The following is a 21,911-nucleotide window of genomic DNA, read 5'->3' as shown; positions in this document are numbered from 1 at the left end:
CCTCACCCGTTTGCACAAACAGTGTGGTTTATGCTGAACACCTGCTTTCTTCTGCAAGCCTGAGATTTTGATGCAGGGCAGAGGGTGGTGTGACCAGCCACCAATCCCTGGTGCAGAGCTGGAAGACAACCCTTCACTTGTGTTGTCACAACTCCTTGCTGGGGGAATGAAGTGCGCCCTGCATGAGTCCACTGGGAGAGGACCCTGGCAGCGCACTTGTTTTCCTCTGGACTTCACCCTGATGCCTTCTGCCTTGGCTAACCGCTTGGTATCCTTGCCCCCTAATGAGTCAGTGCTATGAGCATGACCACGTCCTGAGACCTGTGAGTTCTTCTAGGCAATGATCGAACCTGGGGGTGCTTTTGGGGATCCTGACACAGGTGTGTGCATTCCTGTTGGGTGCTCTGAAATCATGATCATGGCCCCTCTGCTCCCCGACAGCTCAATCCAGGGGTCACAAACTTGCAGTGGCAGTGTGGCTGAATGCCGCTCACAGAATGACTTTGGGCCATGCAGCATTTTAATAACATACATGAATTAACATGCATTCATGTATTCATTTAACATGAACCACCTGTCCCTATTGAAAAATGGAAGGACTTCAGGTCAAAAAAAAAAAAAATAGATTTCCTGCTTCTGCTGGAAAAAAACAATGAGAAGTCTGGTTGTGATGGTCAGTTTCCTGCAGGGCAACAGTGGGGAGAGCTAGGACAGCAGCCCCATAGCAGGGGGATGTAGCCAGTTCCTACCCAGCGCAGAGGTCCAGGCTGCAGCTGGCACAAAGCCCTGCCAACCTCTCACCTGACCTTCCCTTGGGTCTTGGTGACCTAAAGCACCACGTGCCTGGCCCTACACACACAAGTGTTGAGGGCCAAGCTGGGCCGTCTTGGGGGTAGACTTTATTCCTCATGGCTCTTTACGGAGGCATCAAAGGGCTGGGTGGTGGGGGCACCCACAGGCAAGGTCTCTTCACAGGCCCAAAATACATTTCTGGCACTGACAGCAATTGTGAGAATCTTAGATGGCGAGGAATCCCCAGGGTCCTCAATGTCTCTCTGGGTCAAAAAAGGACCCTGTGCCCATACTGAAAATCACAACCGATAACCTGGATATACATGTAGATCACAAGGCATGACCCACAGCCCTCAGAAGAGCCGCCCTTCCCTTCCTAACAGGGCTGAATTGCTGAGACAATAAGATCAAAAGAGAAGGCCAGGCACAGGGACTTGCGACTATAATCCCAGCACTTTGGGAGGCTGAGGCAGGAGGATCACTTGAATCCAGGAGTTCAAGACCAACCCGGGCCACATAATGAGACCCCTATCTATGCAAAAACAATATTTTTAAAGAATTAGCCAGGTGTGGTGGCGCAAGCCTGTAGTCCCAGCTACACAGGGAGCTGAGATGGGAGGATCACTTGAGCCCAGGAGTTCAAGGCTGCAGTGAGCTATGATCGTGCCACCGCTCTCCAGCCTGTTTAGACTCTGTCTCTAAACAACCAAACAAAAAAATCAAAAGAGAAAAGAATTCCTTCTCAGGAGTAGACAGCTACAAAATATCTTATACCACCACTGCTCCCCAAATCCCCAGAATGACCCCAGGCTGCAAGCAGTCAGTCCCCTTTCTCTCAATGGGGTAAAATGTCACAATCCTGTTTTTGGAAATTAGAAGGGTAAAAACAAATAACTAGGAAAGGCAGTGCCTCCTGGGGAAGCCCCCTTGTCTTCATCCAAAACACGGCAGCATCTTTCTTCTTAAAACCAACAGGAAAAGAAAGTTAGCTTAAAAATCCCAAGAGGCCAGAAAAATCCCTGCTTCACCAAAGCATGAACCCTATTGCCTGTACAGATCTGATCAACCGAACTCCCAAATCACAGTGACATCACTGCAGCCATAGGCAAGGCCTTAGGCACCCCCATAAGAACCAAAACCAGAGGGGCGAGGGAGCGTGAGAGAGAACGCTTTGAATCCCAGGGAGACATAATTACTTTAAGAGAAGGTATCGCACTCTACCTGACCTAAATGGTATTAATACTTTGGGTCCTGAAACAAGATGGATTGAAAAAAAGACTGTGAGTGAGGAACTCAGACACATCTGCTATTCTTAGGTGAGCCAGGCATGGTGGCGCCTGTAATCCCATCACTTTGGGAGGCCGAGGTGCACAGATCATTTGAGGTCAGGAGTTCCAGACCAACCTGGTCAACACGGTGAAACCCCATCTCTACTAAAAATACAAAAAAAAACTATTGGGGCTTGGTGGTGCATGTCTGTGGTCCCAGCTACTTGGGAGGCTGAGACAGGAGAATCGCTTGAACCCAGCAGGCGGAGGCTGCAGTGAGCTGAGATCGCGCCATGCACTCCAGCCTGGGTGACAGAGTGAGACTCCATCTCAAAAAAATTTAAAAAAAGATATTCTCAGGTGAGAACACTGAGGGGATCTACTGAACTACAGCTCTTGGACAGCAGACTACAGTGGGCACAGACAGGACAGTGTGGGTGCCTCCGCACCTGGCTCAGAGGGCTGCTGAAGGCTGTGGAAAGGAATTGGAGGTGAGAGTGTGGCCTGGGCTCAAATTCCCACTCCACATGTACGAGCAGCTCAGCCTAGGTCAGGTGACGGCCCTGGGCCCCCATCTGTAAAACGAGGATGAGAACACATTTTTGGCTGACAGAGGATAAGAACTGAATAAAATAAGAGTGTGGACTAGGCACCATGGCTCACGCCTATAATCCTAGCATTTTGGGAGGCAGAGGCAGATGGATCACCTGAGGTCAGGCGTTCAAGACCAGCCTGGCTAACATGATGAAACCCCATCCCTACTAAAAATATAAAAATTAGCCAAGCATGGTGGTGCGTGCCTGTAGTCCCAGCTACTCGGGAGGCTGAGGCAGGAGAATCGCTTGAATCTGGGAGCTGAGATTGTGCCACTGCACTCCAGCTTGGGCAACAGTGCGAGAGTCCATCTCAAAAAAGAAAAAAAAAAAGAAAAAAAAGAGTGTGGGAGCGCTAAGCAGAGTGCCCAGGCCAATGGCATGCCACTAGATGGCAATAACAGAGTTAGTCATGGTCATCCCCGGGATCACTCACAGTCAACAACTTGCTTTGTGCCAGGCACTGTCTAAAATGCTACCTGTGCCTATCTCATGACTCTTCCCAATGGCTTGGGTGGCACTGTCCACTAGAACTTTCTACTATGACAGAATGTTCTAGAACTCCACTATCACATAATATGGCAGTCATGAGCCACACGGTATGACTGAGAAGCTGAATTCTTTTTTTTTTTTTTTTTTTTTTTGAGATAGAGTCTCGCTCTGTCACCCAGGCTGGAGTGCAGTGGCACAATCTCGGCTCACTGCAACCTCTGCTTCCCAGGTTTAAGCGATTCTCGTCCCTCAGCCTCCTGAGTAACCTGGGATTACAGGGGTGTGCCACCACGCCTGGCTAATTTTTATATTTTTAGTAGAAATGAGGTTTCACCAAGGTGGCCAGGCCGGTGTTGAACTCCTGGCCTCAAGTTCCTGATCTGCCCCTTTCAGCCCTGCGAAGTGCTAGGATTACAGGTGTGGGCTACTATGGCTGGCTCATTTGCATTCTTTGTTTTTTCTCTTTTTTTTTTTTTTTTGAGATGGACTCTTGTTCTGTCACCCAGGCTGGAGTGCAGTGGCACAATCTCAGCTCACTGCAACCTCCGCCTCCCGGGTTCAAGCAGTTCTCCCTCAGCCTCCCGAGTAGCTGGGATTACGGGTGCATGTCACCATACCAGGCTAATTTTTGTATTTTTTTTTCAGCAGAGATGGAGTTTCACCATGTTGGCCAGGCTGGTCTTGAACTACCGACCTTGTGATCCACCCACCTAGGCCTCCCAAAGTGCTGGGATTACAGGTGTGAGTCACTGCGCCTGGCCTCTTTTTTTTTTTTTTTTTTTTGCTTTTTTTGAGACAGAGTCTCGCTTCTTCACCCGGGCTGGAGCACAGTGGGGAAATGTCAGCTCACTGACTCACTCCACCTCCCGGTTCAAGTGATCCTCCTGCCTCAGCCTCCCCAGTAGCTGGGATTACAGGCATGTGCCACCACACCCGGCTAATTTTTGTATTTTTAGTAGAGACAGGGTTTCACTATGTTGGCCAGGTTGGTCTGGAACTCCTGACCTCAAGTGATCTGCCCGCCTCAGCCTCCCAAAGTGCTGGGATTACAGGCGTGAGCCAGCATGCCCAGCGCATGTGCATTCATGTTAATGTAAATAGGCACACATGGCTACTGTACTGAACAGTGCAGGTGTAGGAGGTGGGCTCTGCATTATCACCATGTTAGAGGGGAGAAAAATGGCACTGCAGGGAGCTCCCAGAGGGGAAGCGCTTATCGCTGATGTCTCCCCAGCAGCGTGCCCAAACACACTTGCCAGGTCGTTCCAGAGACAGGACGACAGAGGTCAGGGAGAACAGAAACACAGGCCATCCCTGGGTGTGTCTCATTCCATACCGGTTTGGGTGGGAGGAGGGCAGCATGAACTGGAATTCTACCACGCAGGTGCCGTCCGGGAGCTGCCGGTGCTGCAGGCTGTTTAACTCATAGGCGATGTAGCCCCTCCGCACGTAAACCTGACAAGGCAGAAGCACACGGACGTTCTCTTAGGGGGCACTGCAGAGTGTCCTCAAAAGCTGAGGGCACAGGGAAGGGGTACCAGAAATGACCTCTAAAAGGTCTATCTCTAGCAGGCCGGGTACAGTGGCTCACGCCTGCAAAAATTAGCTGGGCGTGTTGGAAAAACAAAACAAATCAACAAAAAACCCCAAAAGCATCCTAGAAAAATCTCTAATTGACACAAATAGTATTTAGCACTTTAAAAAGTCACTATAAGCCAAGCATGGTGGCATGCACTCGTAGTCCCAGCTACTGGGGAGGCTGAGGCAGGAGGATTGCTTGAGCCTAGAAGTTCAACTCCAGCCTGGGCAACATGGCAAGACCTGTCTCTAACAAAACAAAAACTGTTTTTAAAGTAACTACAGAAGAGGTGTATTAGGTCTCACTGTCAGAAACAAAGAGCGAGGCCTGAGAAAGATTCTTCCAGAGGTGAAACCCATAGAAGGATAAAAGCTGCAGGCCCAGGAGACCCTGTGGCTGTAACACGCTAACAAGCCCAAGATGGTCTCCATGAAGACCCAGTAAACCTTCTCACTGTGTGACTCACAGGCTCCCAAGGATGCAGAAGAGAAAGTGGGGGCAACAGGGGACTGAGCCTGAGCTCAGAAGGTAAAGAATATTGGAAAAACTACTGCCAGCAAAGCAGTCCCAGGTAAGAGGCCCATGTTTAAAACACAAGACATCATCTCATATTTTCTTAAAAGGATTCTAAAAGGGCAGATTTACTGGGAGGCTGAGGCAGGCGGATCACTTGAGGTCAGGAGTTCCAGACCTGCCTGGCCAACACGGTAAAACCCTGTCTCTACTAACAATACAAAAATTAGCCAGGTGCGGTGGTGCACCCCTGTAGGCCCAGCTACTGGGGAGGCTGAGGAAGGAGAATCACTTGAAACCGGGAGGCAGAGGCTGCAGTGAGCTAAGATAGTGCCACTGTACTCCACCCTAGGCACCAGAGCGAGTCTCAAAATAATAATCATAATAAAAGAGCTGATTTAAAACTCCGATTTCCTGGAACCAACACACCACCTCTTGGTTCCTGAATTCAAGAAGACCTGAATTGTTGCTCCCAGGAATAAGACCACCTGGATCACCTGGCTCTAATCTGGGTTTTGCTACCATCCACGCCCTTCTACCTCATCACTTGGGGGGCAGGGGGTTCACCTTAAGTTGTCACCTGGGTTCCTCTAGCTCTGGCGGTTCCAAGCAGAAAAGTCTTTCAAAGGTATTTAATGCACGTGAGTCAGAAAGTTTAGATGAGGTGCCTCAGACTTGGCTCTCAGGGATTAGTATCTAATGTGCCCTGCCTGGAAGAGGCTGGAATGACACATGAGACAGCAGTGGTGACTAGCATGGAATCTGGAATGAGACAGACCCAATAATGCAAAACCTGGTTCTGCCACTTTCTAGCTGTGTGATGTTGCATAAGTCGCTTCACCTCTCTGAGCCTCAGTTCCTTCCTCTGTAAGATGGGACTATTAACATACCTACCTTGTATAGAAAAGGATAGGATCACATTCACAAGGCGTGTGGCCTAGGGTCAGGTGCATGGTGGCGGAAGTGAACAGCAGAACTGGCACAGTCAGTGCTGTTCTCTGGGCCTCTCCTACTTACCTCCAAGGATGCCATGCACACGACTTTGTTAGCGTGATAGAAGAAAGCAGGCAGGACGTCGAAGATGGTTGTTTCTGAAATTATTAACTTCTATGGGAAATGAAAAGGGGAAACAAGGAAAAGTAAATGTAAACAAGTTTCAGGTTTTTCTTTGTTTTTGTTTATTTGAGATAAGCTGGAGTGCAGTGGTGTGATCATAGCTCACTGCAGCCTCAAACTCCCAGCCTGAAGTGATCCTCCCACCTCAGCCTCTTGAGTAGATGGGACTACAGCGTGCACCAACATGCCTGGCTCTTTTTTTGTTTGTTTGTTTGTTTGTATGTTTTGTAGAGACAGGGTCTCACTATGTTGCCCAGGCTGGCCTCAAATTCCTGGGCTCAAGTGATCCTCCAGTCTTGGCCTCCCGAGTGCTGGGATTACAGGCATGAGCCATCTGCGCCCAGTCAGTGAGTAAGTTTTTTAATCACCAGTCTGATGAGTGGGGGCGGTAGAAACAGGGAGAAGTCATGCTTCGACCACTAAAAGCAATCAGTGCCCTGCAGTGCACTGGGTTCCTCCCGTTTAATCACGGGAGAGCTGACGGTGAAGAACTCTGGGATGATGGCACCTGGGACAGGTCTCCCAACAGGCACTGAGGGGGTACCTGAGAGCGTGTAAATGAGCCAGAGTCCAGAAACAGGGAAGATGAGGCCATCATTCAGCCATGGGAGGGCTCACAGCTTCCAGATATGCTCCATTACGGCTAAGGTTTGTAAACTGCACCAGGTGAGCCCCCGCTGCTGTCACACTGTCCTTCCTGCAGGACTGGGCTCCGTGCCCACCTCTCCTAGAGTCTCCCCAGGTGCCCCCTTGGGCAGCCCTGGCCACGTTGGGCTAAACTGCCTGCATCTGTGACTGTGCCCTGCACCCCACTGAGCACCTGGAGGGGCAAGAGGAGCCGCTTCCCCAGCGGCCCCCACCTGGGCCACAGTGTGTGCTCTGCAGAAGGTGAAAGGAAGGAGACGGGCTCACCTTGAGGTTCTCGGGGCAGAACTGATGGCCGTACATGTCAATGGCAGACAGGAAAATGGACTCCACCTGGTTGTGCCGCAGCTCATAGGAGGGGAGGTGGGAGGCAATCAGGATCTGCAGGGGGAGGGACGGGGGGCTGGTGTGAGCCAACCTCCCAGGGGAGAAGGCAGAGGCTCGGACACGGGCCGGCAGCGTGGTGGGACCCTGCATGGTGAGGGCTGAGCACAGTAGGGGCCACACAGGAGGGTGGGGGGAAGCGCACATCATGGGGACCGCACCCCGAAACCCTACCTGCCGGGCTCTGAGGGCCACTTTGCAGTGCTCGCTTTTGCTCAGCTGAGTGAGCTCATTAAGGATGGAGGTCAGCTCGTCCGATAGGGAAGGGTCTGGGCCACACAGCTCATCCTTAAGGGACAAAAAAAGAAGCCAAATGGCTTTTCTCCAGCCCAGGGAAACATGCAGCACTCATCTTGGCTGGGGGAGCGCCCGCCCCAAAAGCCAGACAGCTGCTCCGCTCTCCAAACAGGCCCGGCACAGCCTGATATGCAAATCCTCACCACTTTCTCCTGTCATTCATTCATTCATTCATTCACTCACTCACTCACTCACTTGGCCACCCATTCATCCACCCCAAAACATGCCCTAAATGCCTGGTAAGAACAAACAAATACAACTAAACCCCTGCCTACATTACTATAAATAGCCAGTGATAAGGCCAGGTGTGATGACTCACACCTGTAATCCCAGCACTTTAGGTGGCTGAGGCAGGAGGATCACTTGAGCTTAGGAGTTTGAGACCAGCCTGGGCAACAGGGCAAAACCTCATCTCTATATAAAAAAATATATATAAAAATTAGCCAGGCATGGTGGCACGTGCCTGTAGTCCCAGCTACTCGGGATCCGTTGGGAGGTGGAGGTTGCAGTGAGCTGAGATTGCACCACTGCACTTCAGCTAGACTCTGTCTCCAAAAAAAAAAAAAAAAAGTCAGTGATTATCAGGTGCATACTGTGTGCCAGGTGGCTAGTAAACAGCTAGACCCTTTATATACAACTCCCCAAATTCTCCCACCCCCATGAGGAGTTACTTACTTTGATTCCCATTTTACAGATAAGAACACTGAGGCTCAAAGAGGCAATATGCCTCACCCCAAAGCCACCAAACGTGTGCAAGACAGAGCGAGATTCTAACACAGGACTGTTCTGCCCCCAAAGCCTCCCGCTCTTTCCCCTACACATTGCTGCCTGACTTAATGGGTTCACAGTTTCAGAGAGGGACGTGGGGTTGAATCTTACAGGAGGGAGGAACAGTGTGTCTGTGTTGCATCCCTCCGCTCTGCTTCTGAAAGAAGAGCCTTTCTGCTGGAGACCAGGGCTGGGTGCAGCTGGTGTTCGCATCTCCTCTTGTGCCCTAAGTGCATGCGGGGCCTGGGAACGGCTCAGCGCAGGTGCTCCCTAACCACCCACTGAAGACAGAGCAATGAATGCTAAATATCAGAGCTCCTGAGCAATGTGCCCCCATTCCCTACCCCAGGCATCCACTAAGCCTGGTCTTCCAGAAGTCACCAGACGGTACAGCTATGGGGCATTTTTTTCTACATGTGTTTCTGCATTTTCCTATTCTAATGAACCGATATTGATTTTATCATCAGAAACAATTTTAACATATTGATATTTCATACACAAACACACAGGAATGTCAATGCTGAAGAAATGTGGTAGGAAAGTATCTAAATCTCCTCTCCCTTCTCTGATTTACTTTCTATTACCAAACGGTGGTGGCATAACTCTCCACCAATCCCCTAGGCTTGTGGCTCCCAGGGCAGGACAGCACAGGTGCTGGCCAGCAGCTAGACTGGTGGTTTTCTAAGAGGTGAAAAACTCAAGAGTTGTTTGTGTGAACATTTTTTAAATTCCCACATACACATCTAAGCGTGAACGTTAAAAAATCTGACCATTGCCTTCTACATACTACTACTACTACTAATAATAATAACAAAAATATTTTTCTAGGCAGGGCACGGTGGCTCATGCCTATAATCCCTGCACTTTAGGAGGCCAAGGCAGGCAAATCACCTAAGGCCAGGAGTTCAAGACCAGCCTGATCAACATGGCGAAACCCTGTTTCCTACTAATACTACAAAAAAATTAGTCAGGTGTGGTGGTGCATGCCTGTAGTCCCAGCTACTCCGGAGGCTGTGGCAGGAGAATCACTTGAACCCAGGAAGCAGAGGTTGCAGTGAGCCGAGATTGTGCCACTGCACTCCAACCTGGGTGACAGAGCAAGACTCCGTCTCGAAAAAAAATAAAACAAAAAACAAAGAAAAAACATTTTTCTTTCTTGTTAACTTAGCGAAGCAGTGTCATCTTGTAAATTTTAGTCCACAGAATCATGTTTTGTTGCTTTGTGTCACTAACGAAGTCCCATGACCAGTGAATTGGTGTCAGAAACTAGGTCCCTTTAAAAGCCTCAAAAAAATTCATTTCAAAGTAACCATTCAATTCGCAAGTCTTTGTTCAAAACCTCTCAGGTACCAAATGCCATCAGGAGCAGAGAACTCACTATTTTCTAACAAATGGGACCAAGAAAGTCAGAAGAATAATGAATCTCACATTTATCTCCAGACTGTAATTGGTTCAACATTTGTAGCCTCTATCATCAAGGAGGTCCAGGCAAATGTCCCAATTCCCAAGAGCTGGGGGCTGCTCCACCCATCTTGCCTTGGCTGTCCTCTGGTGTACGTGACCTTTCAGGACTTCATGCCCAGAAGAGAGTCAATATGGGCACAGAGGAACGACCAGCATAATAACCCACAGACCCAAGCCCCAGCCTTTGAATGACAACTGGCTGTAATAGATTACAGGCATATTGTGCTTGACAAACACTCGAACTCCAGGAAACTCCATCCAAACAATGTATTTTGAAAAGCATTATATTATTTTAGCAATAGAACTCCCCACAAAGAGTGGATATCTCCTTGGGTGTAAGTTCCCAGTCCTGGCTGCACGTTGCAATCACTTGGGGAGTCCTCCCTCCCAATCAATTTTTACAAACTTCAAAACTACAGAAGAATTGAAGATGACTATGTTGAAAACCCCATAGTAATCACCTACATTCACTAATTGTTAAACTTTTACCATATTATCATATTTGATTTTTCTCTAATAAGAACGTGCATGTGCATACACACACACTCTCTTTTTCTGAAAGTCAGTTGCAGACACCACAATCCTTTATACTATTTTAGCACATATCTCCCTCCCACCTACCTACAGAACCATTAAAACACCACAGAAACTGAACATTAAACCAATAATATTGTCTAATATACAGTGCACATTTAAGTTTCCCACAGGGAAACTTTCAAAAAGCACTAATGCCTGGGCCCCACCCCTAGAAACTCTGATTAAATTGACCAAGGGTGGGGCATGGGCAATTGTATTTTTTAAAAGTCTCCCCACCCCCTAGGTGATTCTAATGTACAACCAGGATTGAAAGCTGCTGTGTGAGATTTTTAAATGGTTCTTTACCAAAAACCCCAATATTTATTAATGCAATTTGGATAGGGGATAGGGTACTAACTGTCCTTTAAGATCATGGCCAAACTCTGCCCACTGACTGTTTTTGTAAATAAAGTTTTATTGGAACATAGCCATCCTCATTCATGTATCTATTGTCTGTAGTTGTTTTCAGGCTACAGTGGCAGAGCTCACAGAGCTGAGTAGTGGCTACAGGGGATGGACGTCCTCAAGCCTAAAATCTTTACTATCCGGGGCCCTTCACACACACACACACACACACACACACACACACACACACACACACACACACAAATTTGCCAGGCCCATTGTGGTGGCTCATGCCTATAATCCCAGCACTTTGGGAGGCCAAGGCTTGTGGGGTCAGGAATTCGAGACCAGCCTGGGTAACATGGCAAAACCATGTCTCTACTAAAAACACAAAAATCAGCTGGGCATGGTGGTGCATGCCTGTAATCCCAGCTACTCCAGAGGCTGAGACAGGAGAATCACTTGAACCCTGGAGGCGGAGGGTGCAGTGAACAGAGATCGCACCACTGCACTCCAGCCTGGGCGACAGAGTGAGACTCTGTCTCAAAAAACAAACAAACAAACAAACAAACAAAAAAGATAGATAGAAGACAGATAGATAGAACCCGGGAGGCGGAGGTTGCAGTGAGCCAAGATTGTGCCATTGTACTCCAGCCTGGGCGACAGAGCAAGACTCCGTCTCAAAAAAAAAAAAAAATTGCCAAACCCCTTTCTACCATAAGCCAAGTCCAAGTCTCTTTTACTTTGCTGATCCTACATTTTCCAAGTCAGTTGCCAGGGACATATCAAAGAGTAATATTTTTAGTCATAAAAGACTGCTATTATTGGCCAGGCGCAGTGGCTCATGCCTGTTATCCCAGCACTTTGGGAGGCCAAAGCAGGAAGATTGTTTGAGCCCAGGAGTTCAAGATCAGCCTGGGCAACATGGTGAGACCTCATCTCTACAAAACAAACCAATACACAAACAAACAAACTAGCTGGGTGTGGTAGTGTGAGTCTGCAATCCCAGCTACCTGGGAGGCTAACGTGGGAGGATGGCTTAAGGCCAGGGGATAGAGGCTACAGTGAGCCATGATGGTGCCACTGCACTCCAGCCTGGGCAACAGAGCGAGACCCTGTTTCAAAAGAAAAAATAAACAAAAAACAAAAGACTGCTATTATCAAGTGAAAAGAGAAACAAGAACAGAGACTCCATACCTCTTCTTCTTCACACACAGGACTCAAAATCCAATATCCCACGGCTAATAGTTCATGACTCTGGAGTCAGACTAGTGGTTCAAATCCTGGCTCTACATTTAGGAGCTGGATGCCCTTGAGTAAGTGGCTTAATTTCTCTGTGCTCTGCCAAAGAGCTGTGACAGCAGTACCCACTTTCTAGGACTGCTGTGAGAATTAAATGAGCAACTGTGTATTTGGAAAGCACTTCAAGAGTACCTGGCACAAAGTAGGTGCTTTGCATTAGTCATGATCTCCCCAGGGGCCAACAAATCCCACCCGTGGCCTGTTTTTGTATACAAAGTTGGGTTTTTTTGGTTGTTGTTTTTTTGAGACAGGATCTCATTCTGCCACCCAGGCTGGAGTGCAGTGCTGTGATCACAGCTTACTGTAGGCTTAACATCCCAGGCTCAAGTGATCCTCCTGCCTCAGCACCCTGAGTAGCTGGGATGACAGGTGCATATCACCACACCTGGCTAATTTTTGTACTTTTTGTATAGATGAGGTCTCCCTGTATTGCCCAGGCTGGTCTCAAACTCCTGGCCTCAAGTGATCCTCCTGTCTCAGCCTCCCAAAGTGCTGGGATTACAGAAGTGAGCCACAGTGCCCAGCTTTAGTTTTTTTTTTTTCCTAAGAAATGGAGTCTTAGAATATTGCCTAGGCTGGACTTGAACTCCTAGGTTCAAGTGATCCTCCCACCTCAGGCTCCCAACAAAGTTTTATGGGAACACAGCCATGCCCATTCGCTTACATTGTACAAAGGCAGTGTTGAGTGGTCAAGACAGAGACCACGGCAACCTGCAAAGTCTAAAATATTTACTTTCTGGCTTACTTTTTCTTTTCTTTCCTTTTCTTTTCTTTATTTTTTGAGACAGTATCTTGCCCTGTTGCCCAGGCTGGAGTGCAGTGCCACGATCTTGGCTCACTGCAACCTCTGCCTCCTGGGTTCAAGCGATTCTTCTGCCTCAGCCCCCCAAGTAGCTGGGATTACAGGTACGCGCCACCATGCCCAGCTAATTTTTGTATTTTTAGTAGAGACGAGGTTTCACCACATTGGCCAGGCTGATCTCGAACTCCTGATCTCAAGTGATCTGCCCGCTTCAGCCTCCCAAAGTGCTGGGATTAGAGGCATGAGCCACCGCGTCCGGCCACTTTCTGCTCCTTGTTAGAAAACGTTTGCGGACTCCTGACCCACCCCCGGTTGGGTAACAGGCCCTCTTCCTGCTTACGATCAGCATGATCACCAGCTGGTTCTTCTTGGCCACCTGTGCGTGGGAGAAGATGCAGTCCAGCACCTGGGACATGTCTGGCTTGAACTGCTCCCTGAGGTTTATCACACACTTGTCGTAATGGGCTAGGGGGAGACAAAACACCACGCAGAGGTAAAGTTCAGGCTCCTCAGCCCCCCACCATCCCACTGGTGTTGGCATCAGCATCTCTTGCCTTGCTGAAAATGGTGCTCGACATGCAAGTATCTTCTCAGGAGATCCAACACCACTGTTTTCATATAGCCGCGGATCCCGCTGCGGTATCTGGGGAGAAGGGAAGGCTGCTCTTAATGCTCACACCCCTTCCTTGAGTACCTGAATATTTAATATTTTCTTTTTATGATTTTTAAAAAGAGAAAGGATTGGCTGGGCGGGGTGGCTCACACCTGTAATCCCAGCACTTTGGGAGGCCGAGGCAGGCAGATCACGAGGTCAGGAGATCGAGACCATCCTGGCCAACATGGTGAAACCCTGTCTCTACTAACAATACAAAAACTAGCTGGGCGTGGTGGCAGATGCCTGTAGTTCCAGCTGCTCGGGAGACTGAGGCAGGAGAATCACTTGAATCTGGAAGGAGGAGGTTGCAGTAGCTGAGATCGCACCATTGCACTCCAACCTGGGTGACAGAGCAAGACTCCGTCTCAAAAAAAAAAAAAAAAGAGAGAGAGAAAGGATTTTAGAAAGGACATGGAGATGGAAGGATCACTGGAGCCCAGGAGTTCAAGCCTGGGCAATATTGCCAAGACCCAATTTCTACAAAACAAAACAAAAAATTAAGGCCAGTCATGGTGGCTCACGCCCATAATCCCAGCACTTTGGGAGGCTAAGGCAGGAGGATCATTTGAGCCCAGAAGTTCAAGAGCAGCCTAGGCAACAAGGTGAGACCTTGTCTTTATAAAAAAATCAAAAAAATCAGCCGGGAGTGGTAGCGCATGACTGTGGTCCCAGCTACACAGGAGGCTGAGGCGAGAGGATCACTTGAGGCCAAGAGGTCAAGGCTGTTGTGAGCTACGATCGCACCACTGCACTCCAGCCTGGGCGATAGCTTGTCTCAAAATAAATTTTAAAAAATTAATTAATTAACTAGTTAATTTTAAAATAATTTTTTTTAAAGTATCTAGAGGCAGCCTCTAATCCTGAGGCCTTCAAAGGATATGGAGTTGGTTCATCTGCAGGCCAGAAAGAACACTGCCCTGCCCAAGGTCCCACATCAAACTGGAGGCAAAACCGGAGTAGATCCCAAGCCTAATACTCGGGAGGGCGCCTTTCTGGCCACAGAGAAAACAAAAACAAAAACAAACAAACAAACAAACACACAAACCCCTTAATAGATTTCGGATACTGAACGGGGTAGCCAAGTTTAGCAAGCTTTAACTATTAAAACAAAATTTTTCAATCACTTACCCAATGTATAGAGACCATTTTAAAAAGACAAACCCAATGTATAGAGACCATTTTAAAAAGACAAACTGGAAAAACATTTACCAAAAGATCTCCATGTAAATTTTGCTTCTCTCTTTTTTTTTTCTTGTTTTGAGACAGGTTCTTGCTCTGTCACCCAGGCTGGAGTGCAGTGGTGCAATCACAGCTCACTGTCATCTCTGCCTCCCGGGCTCAAGCAATCTTCCCACCTCAGCCTCTGCAGTAGCTGGGACCACAGGTGCCCACCACCATGCCCGGCTAATTTTCGTATATTTTGTAGATGGATTTCACCATATTGCCCAGGCTGGTCTCGAACTTCTGAGCTCAAGCAATCCACCTGCCGTGGCCTCCCAAAGTGCTGGGATTATAGGTGTGAGCCATCGCACCTAGCCGCTTCTCTTTTAAAACAAAGTTTTAACCTGGATGTTCCTCCAAAAATCTGAACGCAGGGGTCAAGTTTCTCAGGAGATGTGACACTGAGTTGTGGGGAAGTAGAAACTAGCTTAACTGCAGCATCAACAAATAACAACAAAACAGATCAAGATGCTAAAAGACTCTCTGATCTGAATGTGATTTTAAAACACATACTTATACAACACAGGACAGAGTTTTAATACTTAGGTTCAGCACAGAAAATTTGCCAGAAAATTCAGTTAATTTATTAATGATTCATTTTTCCTAGATGTTTCTCTGAAGCTTAAAGGATGGGCTTAAGGTTAGCAGTCGATGTGTTTTAAGAGGACTCCCTTCCTAGCCCCTGGCTGTGAAACTTGCAGTTTGTGGGGAATCCACACTAAAATCTCTCCCTGACAGCTGGGGAGCTCCTTGAAAAGAAGGCCGGTTTTCTACAATCTTACATTCTTTGTACCTGGGAGTTTCTGGCACATGGGAAACATGCCTGGAATTTATTGGTTTAAATCCAATAATGCTTTGATTCCTTTTTTTCTTTTTCGTAAAAGACAAGGTCTTGCTCTGTCCCCCAGGCTGGAGTGCAATGGCATGATCACAGCTCACTACAACCTCAAACTCCTGGGATCAAGCACTCCTCTCACCTCAGCCTCCTAAGTAGCTAGGCCTATAGGTACACACCACCATGCCTGACTCTTTTTTTTTCTCTTTTTTTTGTACAGACAGGGTCCCGCTACATCACCAAGGCTGGTCTCCAACTCCTGGCCTCAAGTGGTCCTCTTGCCTTGGCCTCCCAAAATGCTGGGATTACAGGCATGAGCTGCAGCACCTGGCCCTGATTGTCTTCATAAGGAAAGCTTTCTTGCTAGGTGGATTTTTCGTGAAAAGTGGCAGAAAATCCTTTTGTCGGCCAGGCGTGGTGGCTCACGCCGTAATCCCAGCACTTTGGGAGGCTGAGGCAGACGGATCACAAGGTCAGGAGATTGAGACCATTCTAGCTAACACGGTGAAACACGGTCTCTGCTAAAAATACAAAAAAGAAATTAGCCGGGCATGATGGCAGGCGCCTGTAGTTCCAGCTACTCAGGAGGCTGAGGCAGCAGAAGAATGGCATGAACCCAGGAGGCGGAGCTTGCAGTGAGCCAAGATCGTGCCACTACACTCCAGCCTGGGCGACAGACTGAGACATCATCTCAAAAAAAAAAAAAAAAGAAAAAAAAATCCTTTTGTCATCAGAATAGTCCTGCAGCAGAAAACCCCTGTACAATAAAAAACTACTTGAGACAATTCAAATTATTCATCCACTTTCCTTTGCAATTGTCCCAAAAGCCACATGATAACAATTTGCGCAGTCTTTTATCATACATAAAGCTATTTCACCACACTGCCTCAATCTAATGTAACTATCAGGTATTTACTATTTGTCAGCACTTCACAAAACTTAATACATTTATAGGCCAGACATGGTGGCTCGCGCCTGTAATCCCAGCACTTTGGGAGGTCGAGGCGAGTGGATCACTTGAGGTCAGGAGTTCGAGACCAGCGTGGCCAATATGGTGAAACCCCGTCTCTACAAAAAGTACAAAAATTGCCCGTAATCCCAGCTACTCGGGAGGCTGAAGCAGGAGAATCGCTTGAACCTGGGAGGCAGAGGTTGCAGCGAGCTGAGATCATACCACTGCTCTCCTCTGTGGGAAGGAGCCTCTGTCTCAAAAAAAAAAAAAAAAAAAAATTCATTCCTTTATAATCCAAACAACTTGTCTTGAAAAGTGTTTTTATTTCCATTTTGCCAGCCGGCAAACAGCTTCACAGAAGTAAAGTGCCTTACCCAGGGTTCTGCTGTTAGTAATGGCACCGCAGGACCATAACGCACTTTCTCGCAGTGCAAGCCTGCCCGGAAGACAGCCCCAGAGCACCACCCTGGTGCAATGCATGCGACGGTCAGGTGACAACCACATCCCATGGGGAGACCTAGGATTTACCTCTGGACCAACTGCACGATGCTCTGGGTGTTGAGGAAGAAGACCTCTCGGTCAGCCTTCCGCTGCAGGGTGGCCGCGTGGCAGTCCAGGATGGTGGCTATCTGGATGGGAAGACAAGACAGATCTGACTGCTGATGATCCACATGCCACACAGCAGTCCCCTAAAGCAGGGGTCCCCAAACCAGTACCCAAACCAGCACCGGTCTATGGCCTGTTAGGAACTGGCTGAACAGCGGGAGGTAAGCAGTGGAAGAAGGAGCGAAGCTTTGTCTGTATTTACAGCCCCCGATTGCTCATATTACCATCTGAGCTCCACCTCCTGTCAGATCAGCGGGAACATTAGATTCTCACAGGCGCGCAAACCCTGCTGTGAACCACGCCTGCGAGGGATCTAGGTTGCATGCTCCTTATGAGAATCTGAGGCCTGATGATCTGTTGCTATCTCTCATTACCCCCAGATGGGACCGTCTAGGTGCAGGAAAACAGGCCTGGGGCTCTCACAGATTCTACATTATGGTGAGTTGTATAATTATTTCATTATATATTACAATGTAATCATAATAGAAATAAAGTGCACCATAAATGTAACGCACTTGAATCATCCCGAAACCATCCCCCTCCCCGGTCCGTGCTTGAATCATCCCGAAACCACCCCCGTCCCCGGTCTGTGGAAAAACTGTCTTCCACAAAACCGGTCTCTGGTGCTAAAAAGGTTGGGAACTGCTGACCTACAGGACCCACCACAGCCTCCCAGGGAGGTCCCATCCAAGGCTCATTTGAAGATTGAAAATTCCAGGCCAAAGCCTTCCAGCTACCCTGCAACACCCCTGTTCATCCCTTCAACGGTGAGGAATTCAAGCGCTCAAAATGCCAGCAATCACATGGAGAAGTGCACACATTCGACTTCTACCGGTCTGCACATATGAACGGGATGGGGAATGAGGAGATGGGAATGTCCCACTCTAGCAAAAACCAGGGTGCCGGTGGGGAAGGGTCCTGTCTTTATCATTAGACGTAATGTTATTGGTATATTGCCTTTGGCATCAAAAATATTTTTAAAGAAAAAAAAACCTGGATCAATGACAAATTCCTGAAAGTTCCAAGTGTGTACTTTTTCAGTTAGGATCCTCTAGAGTTTGGTTTTTGTTATTTTTTAGTTCAGATATACCTTACATACCATCATATTCCACCATCTCCCTTTAAAGTGTACATTCAGTGGTTGGTAGTGTATTCATAAAGTCGTGCAACTACCACCACCATCTAATGTTAAAGCATGTTCGTCACTCTAAAAAGAAACCTCGTAGTCATTAGTGCTCACTCTCCATTTTCCCTGCACTGCAGCCCCTGGTGGTCACTAATCTACTTCCTTCTTCATGAATGTGCCTATTCTGGACATTTCATAAAAAATGGAATCACACAGGGCTGGGCACCGTGGCTCATGCCTGTAATCCCAGCATTTTGGGAGGCCGAGGCAGGAAGATCACCTGAGGTCAGGAGTTCAAGACCAGCCTGGGCAACATGGTGAAACCACATCTCCACTAAAAAAACAAAAAATTAGCTGGGAATGGTGGTGTACGCCTGTAATCCCAACTACTCGGAAGGTCTCAAAAAAAAAAAAAAAAAAGGAATCACATAATATCACATAATATGTGGTCTTTTGTGCCTGGCTTATTTCCCTTAGCACAATTCATGCTTCATCCACGTGGAAGCATGAATCAGTATTCTTTCTTTCTTTGGCTGGACAATATTCCAGCCCTTAGAACTGCTAACCTCTGAGAATGGCCTGAACGACACTGTCCTCTGGTTTCCCAAATCACCAATGTGTGGGCGGGTGGATGACGATGGTGAGGAACCCTCTCACCAGAGGGCAGGAAGGCCAATAGGCAGAGGGGCTCTTCCCAGTGCAAATGCCTTTCAAATGCCCCACAAAACCAACAACCACAACAAAATGAGCAACGCAAGGCCAGTGTGTAAATAACAGAGATATTTCATACTACCCTGGAATGGCTTCCATTCTTTTTTTTAACGTGTTCACAAATGCAACTAGATTAAGATGAGACATCTCAGTACATTCTTTTTTTTGGAGCGCAGTGGTGCAATCTCGGCTCACTGCAACCTCTGCCTCCTGGGTTCAAGCAATTCTCCTGCCTCAGCCTCCTGAGTAGTTGGGACTGCAGGTGCGTGCTACCATGCCTGGCTAATTTTTGTATTTTTGGTAGAGATGGGGTTTCACCATGTTGGCCAGGCTGGTCTCAAACTCCTGACCTCAAATGATCCACCTACCTCGGCCTCCCAAAGTGCTGGGATTATAGGAGTGAGCCACTGCACCCGACCTCAGTACAGTTCTTAAAATACTATATATATATATATATGGGGGTGTGTGTGTATGTGTGTGTGTGTATATATATATATATACACACACACACATACACACACACATGGAGCTCCCAGATGATCACCTACGAAATCCAGGGACGGAAAATCAAAGCTGCAAACCAGTGAAAAAACAAAAATAAAAAAACTTGCAGTTTCCTCTAATGATGTCAGCCAGTTTATTTTTTTGGGAAATGCTCACTCCATCTGCATCAACTCCATCGGAATCTTGAGTTTTACGCAGTAAGACCTAAGGAATGTTGATGTTCATTCAAACAACTGTTGCTTTGAGTAAATGATGGGATTCTGCAGATGAGGCTTGAAAGGAAACCCTCAGCCTGATATGTTAGGCTGTAAGTGGGTCTCAAGGAGTTCAACTTGATCAGAGGCCAGATATGGAGCCAGACTGGGAGCCGGCCCAGTGTGACCATCCTGGTGGGGTGGGGCTTGGTGGGGGAGCACGTACCTGCTGGCTGGGGAACTGGCACAGCACCGAGGTGATGTTGCTGGCATACTGGGCCATCACCCTGCGGACTGACTTCTCCACGGGGGCCGGGATGCGGCCTGCCACGCTGGTCATGATCTCCTGCAGCTCCAGCAGCGGCAGTGACGGATGCCGGAGGGTCATCATGAGCTTCTGCACCCACTCCTTCAACTGAAGCGGGGACCACAGCATCAGCCCCCAGCCCTGCATGGGCATGGGCACCACCCCCCACAACAGGGCACCCAACACAGCTCAACCCATCCTGACCCCATGCACTCAAGTGGCTGAAGATCCAGACCCAGCAGCCTCTGGGGCAGTCCAGAGTGGAACGGCCCCTGACCACATGGAATACTCAGTTTTCCCACATAGGAGGACCCTGACTCCCCCTCTCTGTGCATCAGAAAGCCAGCATTGGGGGGATCAAACATAAGGTCACGTGATGAGTTGATGTTTCTTGTATACTAGCTTAGTACAGTGTTCTAGGACCTTTCTTTACATGTTCTCATTTGATCCCTAAAAGCAACCCTACAAAGGAGGTCTAATGATTTTGTCCATTTTGCAGTTGAGGCAACTGAAACACAGAGAGATTAGTTAAGTTAACCAAAGTCACTTAGCTAGTAAGAAGCAAAACTAGGAGGCAAACCCAGGCTGTTCAGCTCCTGAGACTGAACTGCTGCCCTATGCTGTTTCCAGGGTGTCTCAGTAGCCAATGCTGATGGTCTTTGGATGACGATGACAATGGGGCCAACGCCCCAGTGTGGTTGTGAGGTTTCAAAGTGAACTGATATATAAACTGCGAAGCACCCCAACTAATAAAGGTTGCAATTATTGTGGAGTGCAGTGGCTCATGTCTGCAATCCCAACACTTTGGGAGGCCAAGGCAGGAGGATCACTTGAGCCCAGGAGTTCGAGACCAGCCTGGGCAACATGGTGAGACCCCATCTCTACAAAAAATTAGCTGGGCATGGTGGCAGGTGCCTGTAACCCCAGCTACTTGGGAGGCTGAAGTGGAACGACTGCTTGAGCCCAGGGGGTCGAGGTTGTAGTGAGCACTGTTTCACTCCAGCTTGGGAGACAAAGCAAGACCCTATCTCAAAAAAAAAAAAAAAGTTGCAATGATGTCAATAATCATTAGGCAGCATAACATGGGGTGAAGAGCACAGAGTCAGAATCCTGATGGCCATGGTTCAGATCTCATCTTTGCCTCCTCATGTATGAAGCACGGCAAGTCTCTTAGTCCCTGTGTGCTTCAGTTGCCTCAACTGTAAAAGGAAATAAGAGTTCCTACCTTATCGGTTGCTGGGAGGATGAAATAACTGAACTTTTAAGTAGTTAGAAGGTGACACAGTGGGCATGGTGGCTCATGCCTGTAATTCCAGCACTTTGGGAGGCCGAGGTGGGTGAATCACCTGAGGTCAGGAGTTCAAGACCAGCCTGGTCAACATGGTAAAAACCCATCTCTACCAAAAAAAAATACAAAAATTAGCTGGGTATAGGTGGCACGTGCCTGTAATCCCAGCTACTCAGGAGGCTGAGGCAGGAGAATCACTTTAACCTGGGAGGCAGAGGTTGCAGTGAGACAAGATTGTGCTACCATACTCCAGTGTGGGTGACACAGCAAGGCTCCATCTCAAAAAAAAAAAAAAAAAAGGGTGACACATGGTACATACTTGCTAAGCATTGGCAATTATTATCATCATCGCCATGATTTTCATCATCACTAGTCACTGTTATGAGCATCACGGGTCTTTCAAGGAGGTCTGCAAATCAGAGAACTTCTTGTTTCTTTACTGAGTGAATAGATGAGACCCAGCAAGGGTGAACGGCGAACAGAGGTGTGTTTCAAACAAAGGGCCTTGTCCGTCATCTCCTTAAGGGGGGTGACCCCCACTGACTCCTTCCTTAACATCCTACTGGAGTATTCTCA

General features: G+C 48.0%; 1 protein-coding gene across 12 annotated transcripts in view; it reads right to left on the bottom strand.

The window, feature by feature from the left end:
- Positions 1-21,911, bottom strand: part of ACACB (acetyl-CoA carboxylase beta) — a 166,411-nt gene that overhangs the window by 40,068 nt on the left and 104,432 nt on the right. For 7 of the 12 annotated variants that reach the window (XR_012420593.1, XM_065524772.1, XM_074007734.1 and 4 more), the window contains 8 exons: positions 19,967-20,155; positions 17,128-17,228; positions 13,491-13,579; positions 13,277-13,401; positions 7,557-7,670; positions 7,266-7,379; positions 6,255-6,344; positions 4,482-4,600 (listed from right to left, as the gene is read on the bottom strand). Coding sequence is in view for 10 of the 12 variants with exons in the window: in XM_065524772.1 (XP_065380844.1) it covers positions 4,482-4,600; positions 6,255-6,344; positions 7,266-7,379; positions 7,557-7,670; positions 13,277-13,401; positions 13,491-13,579; positions 17,128-17,228; positions 19,967-20,155 (941 nt within the window). In the remaining 2 variants the exon portion in view is untranslated. Of the gene's footprint in view, positions 1-4,481; positions 4,601-6,254; positions 6,345-7,265; positions 7,380-7,556; positions 7,671-8,558; positions 8,729-13,276; positions 13,402-13,490; positions 13,580-13,751; positions 13,956-17,127; positions 17,229-19,966; positions 20,156-21,911 lie in introns of those variants that run through there. The other 5 variants (XM_045365881.2, XR_012420594.1, XM_074007735.1 and 2 more) reach the window with 5 other exon arrangements.

This window comes from Macaca fascicularis, chromosome 11, assembly GCF_037993035.2.
Source record: "Macaca fascicularis isolate 582-1 chromosome 11, T2T-MFA8v1.1".
NCBI lineage: Eukaryota > Metazoa > Chordata > Mammalia > Primates > Cercopithecidae > Macaca > Macaca fascicularis.
The sequence above is the reverse complement of the archived record's forward strand: the minus strand, read 5'-3'. Positions and strand labels throughout refer to the sequence as shown.